Source organism: Notamacropus eugenii, chromosome 2, assembly GCF_028372415.1.
Source record: "Notamacropus eugenii isolate mMacEug1 chromosome 2, mMacEug1.pri_v2, whole genome shotgun sequence".
NCBI lineage: Eukaryota > Metazoa > Chordata > Mammalia > Diprotodontia > Macropodidae > Notamacropus > Notamacropus eugenii.
Window position 1 is genome coordinate 374,613,805 of NC_092873.1, and position 14,234 is coordinate 374,628,038.

The 14,234-nt window shown below is 34.2% G+C and overlaps 1 protein-coding gene across 4 annotated transcripts in view; it reads left to right on the forward strand.

Moving 5' to 3' along the window:
• APPBP2 (amyloid beta precursor protein binding protein 2) overlaps positions 1-14,234 on the forward strand; it is a 95,184-nt gene that overhangs the window by 51,534 nt on the left and 29,416 nt on the right. For all 4 annotated transcript variants that reach the window (XM_072637745.1, XM_072637746.1, XM_072637744.1 and 1 more), the window contains one exon: positions 13,493-13,581. In XM_072637745.1, the coding sequence (XP_072493846.1) occupies positions 13,493-13,581 (89 nt within the window). The remainder of the gene's footprint in view (positions 1-13,492; positions 13,582-14,234) is intronic.

Here is a 14,234-nt window from a genome sequence, read left to right on the forward strand (position 1 = left end):
TGAAAAGAGCATATTTGAAGATCCCCAAACTGATGTTGCAATTTAATCCACAGTTTTGGTCAGTCATTTCATGAGGAAGGTCTTATTCCACAGTGAGTTAACCAAGTTAGATTTTCTCCTGGTTACCCAAAGGGTTGAAAAATGTTAATGTCCTGGTCAAGAAATTTAGAGTTGAATAGATTTTGAGTCAGAACTAATTCAGTCACAGAATATTAGAAGAAGAGAAGACCTTTCTGTGAAGTAATTTGTCCAAGGTAATAAAGGGCAATCCAGCAGGGACTTCACAACTCAAATCTTTATCCAAGTTTAGTAGTCTTACTATTTGGCTCTGACTCTTTTTTTCCTCTCTCTCTTTTTCCATTTATGGATTTCCATTTTTTAATTGTCTTAATTTAAGTGAAGTTTTTACTTGTTGTCCTGGATTTAGGGCTCTAAAAAGTATCCTTTAACTTTGTACACATTGATTCATCTGATTTTAGTTTTTGAAATTTTCTTTGAAATGTCATAAATGAAAATTCATCCATATTTCTTAAAGAGCAGTTTGTAATAGTAAACTTGACTTGTTCTAGAGTCCTAGTTTGTAGGAGGAATGAAAATGAACATGCAGGTTATCATCACATTTGAAATTAAGAATAGATCCTGAGACTGTACAGAGAACAGATGGCAAGGCATGTAGTAGGAAACAAATTTGATATATAGATAGTTATCTGAAATATTTTTACCTTTGATGTTTTGAGAATCATTAAAAAATTATTTCCAGCAAACCTGGTTGTTGTTTTTTTAAGGTTGGACATATTAAGAAACGTTGGCTATGAACGTAGGAAAATAGCAATTTTGGTCCAGGAGAATTTTAATAGCTAGTATTTGGAATCTGTTCTTGATTTTCCTGTTTTGTCATTAAGATAACTGAGGTGCGGGAATGCATATTCTTTGTGTTCTTGGCTCATTAATTTTGCACTCAGATTGCTACTTATCAGTCATAAACAGCATTCTTGAGCACTTAGTGTTTTTATCTCGCTGTACTTGGCATTTTGGGAGGTAGAAGTGAAAAACTGTGAGGAAGAAGACCTTTCCCTACCTTTATTTCTCACTATTTAAGAAGAGAACAAATATATATAGACTTTCCCCAAACCTGTTAAGTAAAACATTGAGTATGAAAGGTTGAAGCGTTTAAAGGAATAATAATAAAGGAATAATTTTGTCTTAAATTCCAGTTTCCCAATTTAGTCTCCAAACTGTGGACTTAATATCTAGATTTATTTAAAATCTTCCTGATAGAGCAGTCTGAACAGGATAGATTGTTTTTATATCACTACCAACACATCACCCAACTCTTGACAGGGCTATTTTCCATACCCATAGTTCCTCATTTCTGCAATATGATAGGGGAGAGGTACATTAGGAAACGTACTGGAGGCACCTTGAGTAAGAAGGCTTTTTCAAGGAGTAAGCTAGTGAGACATGTCAGTCTCATTGTGGTAAAGGAACCAGTAGATAGGTATGGATAGTGATGGGGACAACCTTCTGGAGAAGAGAGAGAATGAGATCAAAGGTACATGGATTGACCTTGGTAAGCAGGAAGGGCCACTTTATCAGAGGTCACCTCATTATCAGACATTGGAGCTGAGAAGGAAATAGTCTGGGATAATGTCTGAGTGATATTAAATGAGTAAGGGAGAGGAGGGAACTTGCTGAGAATAGGCTTAATTTTTTTTTTGTTAAAGTATGAATTAAGGACCTCAGCTGAGATGGGAGGGGGGAGGAGTTACTTTGAGAGGATTGATGATTGAAAAAGCCTATGGTGATTTGAAAAGGGAATCAGTTAGGATCAATTACCTTACTACTTTGAGGGCCTAGTTGATATTAGCTACCGTGTGTGTGTGTGTGTGTGTGTGTGTGTGTGTGTGTGTGTGTGTGTGTGTGTGGTGAACTCAGTCCATTCTGCAGCAAATTGAAGAAGAAAGGGAGAGGGATTATGGGAGTAGTCCAGAGTTGTGCAGAATAGGCCAAGGGAACAAAGGAGCCTAGAAGATATAGTTGAACTGGTTCACCACGTTGTATTACACATTTGCTATTTGTTTAATGAGAAGTGGCAAAAAGCAAGAAAACAACCATCTCTTGTCTCTACTACCTCTCTCTACCATCTTATTTCTTTACTTTCTTTTCATATCATATTTCTCAGATTAATGGTCTGCACCTATTATGCACCTCCTGTTCTCAAAAGTCAGCAGTGATTTTCTTAATCTTTCTTTTCCCTTGGCTTCTGTGACACTGTTAATGTGATTCTCTTGTCTCAGTAGTTTCTTCATCATCTGCTATGCTAACTCTTCTTGCTCCTTAACTGAGGGTGTTTTTAGGCTCAGATCTAGGCTCTTGTCCTCTCCATGTGCTTTCTTTACTGCTGACTCTCAAATCTTTTTAAATTGAAGTTAAAATATCTAAACAAACTTCTCAGTCTTTCCCTTTCTTCACCTCCCCTCATCTCTTAAGGCTCTCTTTCCTAATTCCCTTGTCTTTTTGACAGTAATGCTACTATTCTCCCTGACCCCCAGCTTAAAAGTTGACCCCTATCTTTTGACTCAGACATCCTTTATGTTCAGTGAGGAAATTCTCTCCATTCGTATTTTGAGTCTTAATTCCTTCCCACTGGTTCATGCCTGCATTACTTTAGTCTTCACTCTGGTTGCTGCCCTCCCTTCTGTTTCTACAAGCAAAGCCGTATCTCCCTAAAAGATTGCTTTTTTCTGTATCATTTCTGCTCAAGAACCCTCAGCAATGTTTTAACTACACAACAAAATCAAGTCTATACCATTCTTGTACTATTCATTCACAGTCTGACTCCATATCATTTTTCCAGTTTTATCAGAACCTTCTGTTGCACTCTGGCCAAATGCTTTACTTCCAAAATATTGCTCAAAGTTATTTTCTTCTACAGACAATGCAGGGTTTTAGCTTTTTCCTTTTATCCCACCACTCCCAAGTTTCTCCTACTTTTCCTTAGGCCCAGATCTTTTAGCACACTCATAGTTTTAAACTTGAAGATTACTATTATAATCCCTTTATTTTACAAGTAAGGTAATTTAGTCAAAAAGAGATTTGCTCTAGGAAAATCTAGCACTTTCTCCTTCTTTGCTTAATATTAAACCAACCCTCATTTTCTCCTCAAATCCTTTAGCACAGAGGTATCAAACACATGGCTCACAACACTCCAAAGTATAGCCCAAACTAGATTAAAATGTAATTGAGAAATATTTAACAAGTTAAGTACAAATGCAATAAAACATAAGTAATACTACATTTTAAAACTGTCATTATTGCAGCCTACCCCAGGGCTCCCTCTGTACAGTTTAGTGGCCTTATTTATATTTTAGTTTTACACCACTGCTATGGCACATTTAATATGTACCACCACAAAATTTAGCATTTCATTTATGTTCTATTTATTCCCAAGCTACTTCATGTGATAAAATCTTGTTCCCCCTACCCAAAAGATAATAAATTTTTTAAGTGTAGAGATGATATTTCATACTTCTATACTTTATACTTCTGATAAAAGTTATGTACTTGTTGATATCAAGAATGTATGCCAGAGTGTCATTGGACTGAGTCATTTGGTAGTCTTTCACACCTTAAATATTTACAATATTATGTTCTGATAATTGATATTTATGATGATGACCCTGAGGTCAAAATCCTAAAATACTTTCTGAATCTTCAAAGAAAAATTAAATGTCAGCTTAATTTGTGCTTTTTTGTTGTTGTAATTTTATTCTTTATAAATGAGCCTTGTGGTGATTCTTGAGTATATTATTAAAATAATATAATATTAATATAATAATAGCTACCCTATTTCCTAGACATTCTGAATTAACAGAAATTTTTACAAATATATTTTTTGTTATCTCTAGTTGCTATTTGTTTTTTTAGGTTAATTAACCTGACCTGAATTGTAGTCCAGTGTAAAGCAAGGTTACTGCAATCAACTTCGTAGAACACCACTGCCCAGGTGGATTGATAGATATTATTTTAAAATAATTTGGTTGGGGTAAGAACTTAAATTAGAATTCATGCCTAAATTGTTTGTGTTTCAGGTTGATAATTAGAATGGATTTTTTTTTAAAGAAAGAACATATTTTCATGGTGTAAATTTAAATCCCACTTTTTAAACAGTCTTGCTGTTTCTTTACTTAACCATCCCCTCAATAGAGTTAATCAGTGTCAAAGAATTTTTAGAGTTGGAAGGGGCCTCAGAGTTCTCTCTAATCTAAATTAAATGCTACCAAAATACTGAATCTTATGTAAAACAAGCTGGACAAAAATGGCCATTCAGCCTTCAGTTAAACACCTCCAGATAACAGTGTACTCATTGGCCCTCTACTCTTTGGGCAGTCTGATCCATTTGGGCACATCTTTCATTGTTAAGAAGTTTTTCCTTATGTGAAACTGAAATTTTCCTATCTTGCATTGTCCATTTTTTTAGTCTTAGTTGTGTGCCTTGTGCAAATCTTTTCTCCATAGTGACTGAATATTTGAAGGCTGTCGTCCTTTAGAATCTAAGCAATTCTATTTAATTCATTGTTTTCTCATCACATTGTCATAGTTGTCATCCTTCAGATACACTTTAGCTTGTCTATATTCCTTCTAAAATGTAGCCCCAAAATTGTTCCGTGTCACATATGGTCTGACCATAACAGTACAGTGGAACATCTTCCTTATTTTCTACATCATACTTCTGTTAATAGAGCCTCAAGTAATGGTAGTCCTCATGTATTGTATTGTACATTATTTGTAAAGAGAGGATTGGATCAGATTGCCTCTGAGAGGTAATCTTAATTCCTAGAGATCTATAAGTTTTTAATTCCTCAAGTCTTAGTTAGCATGAACCAACCAACAAGCATTTATTAAAACTCCTTCAGTGTAACACTTGGACTCTCACACTTTGCAGAGTTGTTGTGTCTGAAAAATTTATTACCCTGTGGCTTACCTGGTAATAAGCCTCTCTAAACTTAATTTGGAGGCTTTGAGAAACCATGGGCATGTTTGTGCCTTGGTGAGGCATTGAACCAGGACTACAGTAAAAGTTCTTTTGGTGTCTTGGTGAAATTTAGCTTGCTTAGAAACCAAATGAGCATGTCATGCTTTTTGGTATTTCTGGCTGTCCTTCCTAGTTTTTGAAAGGTTCTAGTATTTAAAATGGATGAGTAGATAACAAATGTTATTTTCAGAGAAAATTTTATAGTGACTTATTTATACCTGAGTAGTTCATCATGCATGTGCTTGATGTTCTCATGAAATTGCAGTTTAAAAACAAACTATTCCAGACAATAGAGTATCTACATTTAGGCCAAGCTGACAACTAATGACAGTCCACTGTAGCCAGTAGGCCAGTTTTGAAAGGGAACCATGGAATAAGATTTTAAAAATATAACCATTATCATGATGAGACTAGTAAGAACTTTATAGCTTTTGTCTTAAACTGATAACCAAATTCTTATTTTTTAAATTTTAATTATTTTATTTGTTTTCAGTGTTTTACAGTCACTTCCATTTATCTTAGATTTTTTTCTCCTCCTTCCCCATCCTTTCCCCCTCCCTCCCCACTCCCTCCCTGAAATAGTGTACAGTCTTATATAGGTTCTACATATACATTCCTATTAAATACATTTTCACCTTAGTCATGTTGCATAGAAGAATTAAAAAGAATGGGAGAGACCATAAAACAAAACAAAACATAATACAAAAGAAAATGGTCTGCTTCATTCTGTGATCAAATTCCATAGTTCTTTCTCTGGATGTGGAAGGAGTTTTGCCTCAAGAGTCCATTGGGAATTTTTTAAGTCCGTGCTTTACAATGAAGTACTAAGTCTACCAGAAAAATTCCTCACACACTGTGGTTGTTGCTGTATATAAAGTTGTTCTGGTTCTGCTCCTTTCACTCAACATCAGTTCATATAAATCTTTCCAGGCCTTTCTGAAGTCTTCCTGTTCATCATTTCTTATAGCATAATAGTACTCCATTACATTTCATATACCACAACTTCTTCAGCCATTCCCCAATTGATGGGCATCCCCTTAATTTCCAGTTTTTGGCCACCACAAAGAGAGCTGCTATAAATATTTTTGTACATGAGGGACCCTTTCCCATTTCTATGATCTCTTTGGGGTAGAGTCCCAGAAACAATATTGCTGGGTCAAAAGGTATGCACATTTTTGTAGCACTTTGGGCATAGTTCCAAATTGCTCTCCAGAATGGTTGAATCAGCTCACAGCTCCACCAGCGTTGAACTAGTATTCCAGCCCTCCCACATCTTCTCCAACATTTATCATCTTCCTGCTTTGTTATGTTAGCCAATCTGATAGGTGTGATGTGGTACCTCAAAGTTATTTTTATTTCTATCTCTCTAATCAATAGTGACTTAGAGCATTTTTTCATGTGACTGTAGATGTGTTTAATTTCTTCCTCTGAAAATTCCCTCTTCATATCCTTAGACCGTTTGATAACTAAATTCCTAAGAGTAGGCATTTAGAATAAAGAACAACTTGATAGGAATATGAAAGGAATGTCTCAAGTCTGCATGGTAATTAAAATCAGCCTATTTTGCTCTCTGATAGAACATCAGAGGCTAATGCCAGTATCTTTACAGAATTATCCAAATAAGAACATTTAAAGACTTAGGCCTTAATTTATGTACTGCTTATCAGGTTGATTACTGATTAAAACATTTTGCTTGAAAAATGCTCAACTTTTAAGCATGTCTGCAAGGTACCATCCCAGAGCAATCTTTGCACTGAATTCCTGTAACATCTAAAAATCTGTAATTTTCAGCATAGAAATGATTAAATATTATCTTTTGTTATTCTTTAGTTGTTTTAGATGTCTGTTTTATCTGTCCATCCTGATCAGGGATTCTCCATCTTTTTTGTGCACAGATCCCTCCAGCAGTCTTTTGAAACGTAGTGGCTCCTTAGGATAATATTTTAAATTAATGAAATAAAATATTTTAAGTGGTTATGCACATATGTTTAAAAACAAGTTCATAGACTCCAAATTAAAAACCATTGTACTAAACTGATGTGGGAATTTGGGGCAAGCTATGATAAAGCAAACCTTCCTGTTAAGCCAAGCTTTCAGCCACAGCTTGTCCAAAATGGTGTGATCTTTCTTCTTTCACTTATCCCCATGTCAAGCTTCACCTCAGAAAAGCAAACTTATGTCAGTAAAATTTAAACTTACTGAAAGACAGCAGGAGCTACTTGTGGTATTCCTTTATGTCCTTAGTACATGTCACATAGTAGGTATTTTTACTCGATACTTACTTTATTTAGTAAAATTTTTACCTCCACTCACCTGGAACTGTTATTTTTGGAGTCTTAAATGTGGCAGCTGTATTGTTCTTTATGGTGAAAAAATTTGTTGGCATTTTTTGACATCCTGATCATTTTTAGTAGAATTGTTTGTATTTTATAAGTAGGAGAAACTATGAAAGCTTATAAAAATTTTGGTAGATATATTCCATTTTTCAAAATGTTCAATTTTTCAAAATACGTTGTAAATATTATCCCTGGAGGACATAGGTTTGTGTCTTATTTTAGCACTTTCCATGAACCCTTTGCAATATTATTGTTATAAAGAATCTTATTTTTAAAATCTGAATCATTAGAGTAACAGATCTTTTTTCATAGCAATGTTAGAGTATATGTATAAAGGAATTATGTTTATTTTCACAATTTAAAAATTAATTTTTTAAAAAAAGTTAAGCTGGTGACTAGAATAACTAAAGTAATAGGATTTGAGTATTTTAATTAATGTGAAAACTTTTTTGGAAATATATGTCTTTTGACTGAAGTGGAAACTTTTCCCAACTTTTCTTATTAAAGGTGGAAAGCTTAATTTTAAAAGCGTTATTTTGGTTGTGAATGCCTAAAAGTGAGTAAAGACAAAGTGCACTTACACAGTATATCTTCATAACTATAATCCCAAATAAATTCTGAACTCAGATTATACTGATAAGAAGCTAGGATTTTTGTCTATTACACCCTTCTTTTGAATAGCTGTTTTGAGTCTGCTGTCCTTAATCAGAAACATTTGATACACAGTAGAAAATAGGTTAAGTGTATGGCAGCCTTGGTCTTGGCATCCTGACCTTTTGTAGTTGAATTATTTATTTTTATTTGGTAAATAGTTGAGAAGTGAGTGTGACTTGGGATAGGTCTGTCAGTGTCAGTACATTAAAAACATTTATCTCTGGAAGTAAGATTTTTAGATTTATAATAATGCTGGCCCTTTAAGATGTTTACATACATGTGTTTTAAGTTATTGATTCTAGTAATGCTGATGAAGGAATATAAACAGCAGATTTAGAAACCAGTTGGATGTATGGGATAAGGAAGAATGAGAAATCAAGGTTAACTCTGAGATTACAAACCTGCGAGGCTGGGTGAATTTTGAAGAGGGATGAGTTTGGGAATAAAGATAATGAGTTCTCTTTTGGATTTGTTGAATTTGTGATATTTCCAGAACATCTGGTTGGAAATTTCCAACAGGTGGTTTGAAGCTTGAGAGATTTATGAATCATCTGCATAGAGATGATAATTGAAACTATGAAAGCAGGTGAAGCCTTTGAGAATATAGAGAGAAAAGAGATGAAGCTCCAAGATGTGGAATTCTCACAATTAGAGTTTGTGATAGGGATAACAAAAGGAAACTGAACTTAAAACAGGTAGATAAGAAGGAGGAAAGCCAAAACAGACGTGTTACCAAAAACTCGCAGAGAAGGGTACCTAGGTGAAGAAGAGGGTGATCAACAATGCTGCTGAGAGGTCAAGAAGGATGACTACTAAGGAGTGATCATTAGATTTGGCAAGGAAATATTCATTGGTAACTCTGTGGAAATAAGTTTCAGTTGAGTTAGAAGCCAAGACCACTGACGCATGGAGGTTTGTAAACCTACAACTCTTTGTCCCATTTCAAAAGTAATATGTAGACACATCTTTGAATTACAGCACATTTATTAGGGACTTGACGGGCTCACGGTAAAAGTATTTCTGTCTGGATGGGGCTATAGGAGAACAAGTATTCTACTTCTGTGGAAGATATTATTATAACATAGTAAGGTGGGTGTTCTCATGTACTGACATGCAGGTCTTTCTCATATTAGCCTTATCTATAAATTTCCTTTTAGATTACTTTCCATTTATACTGTATGTATATTTTACATGTGCAGTTTTTTTTGCATGTTGTCTCTTTTTCAACTACAAGCATCTTAAGGGCGGGGACCATGTTTTTGCACTTCTTAGTATCCCTGGCACTTAGCACAGTACCTGGTACATAGTAAACACTGAATAAAGGCTTATGTAATAACTGAATTTCCACCTGTCTTAGACTCCAGCTCCCCTGTGTTTGGAGATACAGACAACTTCTAATCCATCAGGTTTCAAGACTAGACACCTTTTTTTTTATAAAAAATTATTTAATTTGTTTTCAGTTTTTTACAATCACTTCCATATATCTTACATTTTTTTCACTCCCTCTGCCTCCCTCCCTGAGATGACGTACAATCTTATATAGGTTCTACATGTACATTCCTATTAAATGCATGTTGCATAGAATTAAAATGAATGGGAGAAACCATAAAACAAAACATAATACAAGAGAAAATATTCGCTTCATTCTATGATTCCATAGTTCTTTCTCTGGATGTGGAAGGAATTTTGCCTTGAGTCCACTGGAAAATGTTTTAGGTCCTTGAATTGCTGTGAAGGGCTAAGTCTACCAGAAAAATTCCTCACACACTGTGGTTGTTACTGTGTACAAAGTTCTCCTGGTTCTGCTCCTTTCACTCAGCATCAGTCCATCTTTCCAGGCTTCTCTGAAGTCTTCCTGTTCATCATTTCTTATAACACAATAGTATTCCATTACATTCATATATCACAACTTGTTCAACCATTCCCCAATTGAAGGGCACCCCCTTGATTTCCAGTTTTTGGCCACCACAAAGAGAGCTGTTATAAATATTTTTGTACATGTGGGACCCTTTCCCATTTCTATGATCTCTTTGGGGTAGAGTCCCAGAAGTGATATTGCTGGGTCAAAAGGTATGCACATTTTTGTAGCCCTTTGGACATAGTTCCAAATTGTTCTCCAGAATAGTTGAATCAGCTCACAGCTCCACCAATAATGAATTAGTGTTCCAACTCTCCCACATCTTCCTGTTTTGTCATGTTAGCCAATCTGATAGGTGTGATATGGTACCTCAGAGTTGTTTTAATTTGCATCTCTCTAATAATCAATAGTGATTTAGAGCATTTTTTCATATGATTATAGGTAACTTTCATTTCTTCCTCTGCAAATTCCCTCTTCATATCCTTTAACCATTTATCAATTGAGGCATGACTTGTATTCTTACACATTTGACTCAGTTCTCTATGTATTTTAGAAATGAGGCCTTTATCGCAGATACTGGTTGCAAAAATTCTTTCCCAGTTTTCTTCTTCCCTCCTGATCTTGGTTGCATTGGGTTTGTTTGTGCAAAAACTTTTCAATTTAATGTAATCAAAAGTATCCATTTTGCACTTCATAATGTTCTCTATCTCTTGTTGGGTCATAAATTTCTCCATTCTCCATAGATCTGATAAATATACTATTCCTTACTCCCCTAGTTTTTTTATAGTATCACTCTTTATACCCAGATCATGTATCCATTTGGACTTTATTCTTGTGTACTCTGTCAGGCATTGGTCTGTGCCCAATTTCTGCCACACTGTTATCCAGTTTTCCCAGCAGTTTTTGTCAGACAGTGAGTTCTTATTCCAGAAGCTGGGGTCCTTGGGTTTATCAAACAGTAGATTGCTATATTCATTAACTACTGTGTCTTGAGTACCTAACTATTCCATTGGTCTACCCCTCTATTTCTTAGCCAGTACCAAGTGGTTTTGATGATTGCTGCTTTGTAATACAATTTGAGATCTTCTAGGGCTAGGCCACCTTCCCTAGCATTTCTTTTAATTTGTTCCCTTGATGTTCTGGATCTTTTGTTCTTCCAGATGAATTTTGATATTTTTTGTAGCTCTAGAAAATAATTATCTGGTAATTTGGTTGGTATGGCACTGAAAAAGTAAATTAATTTAGGTAGAATTATCATTTTTATTATATTGACTCGGCCTACCCACAAGCAACTGATATTTTTCCACTTACTTAGATCAGACTTTATTTGTGCCAGAAGTGTTTTGTAGTTGTGTTCATATAGTCCCTGGGTTTGTTTTGGCAGGTGAACTCCCAGATATTTTATAGTGTCTACCATAGCTTTAAATGGGATTTCTTTTTTAATCTCGCGCTGTTGAGCTTTGTTAGTAAAATATAGAAATGCAGATAATTTATGTGGGTTTATTTTGTAACCTGCAACTTTGCCAAAGTTGTTTATTATTTCAGGTAGTTTTTTACTTGATTCTCTGGAATTGTCTTAGTATATCTACATATCTGCAAAGAGTGATAACTTAGCTTCGTCTTTGCCTATTCTAATTCCTTTAATTTCTTCTTCTCACTGCTACAGCTAGCATTTCTGATACTATATTGAATAACAGTGGTGAAAATGGATATCCTTGTTTCACCCCTGATCTTATTGGAAATGCATCTAGCTTGTCCCCATTGTATATAATGCTTGTTGATGGTTTTTGGTAGATACTGCTTATTATTCTATGGAAAGTTCCATTTATTCCTATGCTTTCCAGTGTTTTCAATAGGGATGGGTGTTGTATTTTGTCAAAAGCTTTTTCTACATCTATTGAGATAATCATGTGGTTTCTATTAGTTTTGTTGTTGATATGATCAATAATGTTAATAATATTTCTAATATTGAACCAGCCCTGCATTCCTGGTATAAATCCTACCTGATCATAATATATTATTCTCATGATAAGTTGCTGTATTCTTTTTGCTAATATCTTATTTAAAATTTTTGCATCTATTTTCATTAGAGAAATTGGTCTATAATTTTCTTTCTCTGTTTTGGCTTTTCCTGGTTTAAGTATCAGAACCATATTTGTATCATGAAAAGAATTTGGTAGGACTCTTTCTTCGGCAATTTTCCCAAATAGGCTATTCGACAATCTAAATGAGATGGATGATTATTTTAAAAAATATAAATTACTCAGATTAACAGAAGAGGAAGTTGAGTACTTAAATAACCCCATTTCAGAAAAGGAAATTGAACAACAGTTAATTGCAATACTATATAGACTATTAAGGCTAGGCATCTTCATCATCATATGTGACAGCTGACTGTTTTCCTGGAAGTTGTAGCAGTAACCAAATGTTTATTTTAAATATTACTCTTTTTTTTTTACCCATTCGTTCTCATAGAGCAGCTTGGCAGTCATCTGACTCAATTTCTGGTTTCAGACCCTGACCAATCAATTTGTGGACATGGGGCATTTACAGATGCCTAGGCAGATTTCCCCAGTTGGCTGGATTAATAATTGAAAGTTAAAATTACTTCAGCCTTGTTGTGTGTGCGGCTGCATGTTATGATTCAGCCAAATTGTCTTTCTCTCTTTTTAACATGGCACTCCATTTTTTTTTCTAAGCTCCATGCCTTTGGACCAGACATACATCCTTCATGCATTGAATGCTCTCCTTCCTTGACTCTACCTCAGTTCCTCACTTCCTTCAAGCATCACTACAGAAAATCTTTCCTGATTCTTGTGTTTATAGGTCTTTTTTCCCTAATTACGTGTTACTTAACTGTCTTTAAAAAAGCTTTTATTGTATGTATATATGTATGTATGTATGTACATGTTTCCCAAGGTAGAATATAAGCATCTGGAGAGCAGGGATTATTTCATTAGGTGCATAATATATGCTTATGAATGATTTGATATATGTTGAGTGAATCCAATTTAGTACTTATCTAATGAAGATTATAGTTTTTTTAAGTATTGGATGAATGTTTGGTTATGTGGTTTCTTTCCATTAAATAATATATTAGAATGAAAGTGAACGTTGGAATGAGGTTTTCAGTGATCATAGATTAGGAATTTTCATTATTATGGTATATTATTCAAAAGACATTTGCCAGTAAAATACTACTTAATGGGAATGGCCCTGATTATTTGATAGGTAGAATATAATTCCAATTGGAATTAATAACCTCCCCAGTTGTAAGAAGTTTGTTGATATCTGCATTGAATCAGGATACTTTTGTACTTAAACATTTGTATTCATTACTTTGAATTGCACCTACTTTGATCCTTTTTGTATTCTATATCCTAGAAAGAGATGTGGAAATACAGAAATAAGTATGTTAGGTAAGACAGAAATAAGTAATGGAAGGAGGAGTTAGAGAGGAGCTGGGCTGCTCTTCGTTTCATGAAGAAAGTACTTTGCAAAAAACTAGTGATAGCACTTTTCTGTGAGGTAACTATAATTTTACTATATAACCAATACAGACTTTTAGTAATGAAAGTAGAAAAATACATTTTATTTTATTTATTTCAGCTTTACCAACAAGGCCGTTTATGTCAACTGGGTAGCGAATTTTGTGAATTAGAAGTTTTTGCTAAAGTGTTAAGAGCTTTAGACAAAAGGTGAGTATATTAAATATTTCCTAAATGGCGTTATTTGCTTGTATCAAACATTAAGCATGAATTATATATTTTTTAAATTAACTCAAAACATAATAAATTAGAGAAAAATGTTCTTTTTTAAATGCAGGTGCTTAAGCATTATATATTTACATGATATGTTTTAGTGCGAAGTTGTTTGAGGATAGTTTTTTCATGTGAACCCTTTCCAAATTACAAATTACTTAATAGTTATCATAAATTATTTTTGGAATCAGTTAACTTGATCACTTCTTCGGAAAATACATGTCAATTTAAGTATCCAGAATGCTCAATAAATGCTACTATGTGAAATCATTCCTCCTGCTGTTGAAAGCAGGACTCTTATCTGTGGATCTGTGAAATAACATTGAATGAGAAGCACTAAATAAACTTGATACTTTTCCCTTTGTTTTTTTGTTACAAGTATTTTAATTGTATAATTTCAGATATTTCCTTTAATACTATTATTATTTCTATATGATCTCTGCTGACTTAAAAGTACTAAATTATGAGTAGAATTCCTAGTTCACTTAATTCATAAGACATATATATTCAGAACCAAGTTGTTGTTTTTAACTGATAGTTAGCAAATTATCTTTTTAATGTTACTTACTGTATTCTGCTTGCAGCTCTAT